Source organism: Myotis lucifugus, unplaced genomic scaffold, assembly GCF_000147115.1.
Source record: "Myotis lucifugus unplaced genomic scaffold, Myoluc2.0 scaffold_0, whole genome shotgun sequence".
NCBI lineage: Eukaryota > Metazoa > Chordata > Mammalia > Chiroptera > Vespertilionidae > Myotis > Myotis lucifugus.
The window spans coordinates 35,681,610-35,682,523 of record NW_005871048.1 but is presented as its reverse complement, the minus strand read 5'-3'; the positions used below and the strand labels follow the sequence as shown (position 1 = coordinate 35,682,523).

General features: G+C 54.7%; 1 protein-coding gene across 2 annotated transcripts in view; it reads right to left on the bottom strand.

Moving 5' to 3' along the window:
* The window catches only part of MTX3 (metaxin 3), a 10,086-nt gene extending 9,867 nt beyond the window's left edge, over positions 1-219 (bottom strand). For both annotated transcript variants that reach the window (XM_006081275.3, XM_006081276.3), the window contains exon 1: positions 138-219. In XM_006081275.3, coding sequence (XP_006081337.1) covers positions 138-218 — 81 coding nt within the window. In that variant the 5' untranslated portion in view covers position 219. The remainder of the gene's footprint in view (positions 1-137) is intronic.
* Between the last annotated feature and the right edge of the window lie 695 nt (positions 220-914).

Genomic DNA, 914 nt, shown 5'->3' with positions numbered 1-914 from the left:
AGGCACACCGGGGCCCGGCCAGCCCCCTGTCCCTCCTCAGCCCGCGGGAACCACTACGGGCGCGGCGCCGGCCCGGCCAGCTCGCGCCTCCGGCCCCGCCCCTTTCTGCCCGCCCCTGGCCCGAGCAGCGGCCTCACCATGACCACCAAGGACTCGCTGTGGACCGACGGGAGCCCCCAGCCCCCTCCCCAGCAACTGAGCTCCAAGGGGGCCGCCATCTTGCCGGGGCCAACCTCTGCTACCCCGGAAGTACTTCTGCTGCCCAATTTCCGGCAGGTGAAAGTGAGGGGCGGGGCTCGGGAGGGACAGGGTCCCTTTGGGCTCTGAGAGGTACGGCAAGGACCGCAGGTGGGTAAAGAGCACGCTTAGGACCAGCTTGGCCTAGGCGTTGGGAGTGCTGGGCCTTAACTCAGACCCATCAGTCATTCTGTAAATATTTATTGGCTGCCTAATGTGCCCCAAAACCTTAAACCTTACTACCCTGAGCCTAAACTAACCTGTTCGTAAAATAGGTAAAACAGCTTATTCACAAGATGGTTGTGTTTAACATTATGACAGGGGGAAACATATTTGGCATACAGTAGGCACTTAATAATTGCTCAACCCCTTCACCCACATATTTGGCCTCTGCCTCTTTCGACGCTCAAGCTCAATTATGTCATCCTCGTGTTAACTTGCTCCACCCTCCTTGAAAGGAACCCTGTTCCTGAAATTTGTCAGGTGAATTCTGCCTTCTTTCAGGATGAATTATGTTTGTTCCCTGCCATTGCTCCCAGGGATGATTTTACAAAGGTAGGAACTTCTAGCTTCCTGCAGCCCCTTGTACATATTTCAATTGTAGCTTCTATCCCTAGATACAGACCTTTTGCTTTTCACTTCAGGAAGCTCTTTGAAGATGGGACAAGGCTGACTTC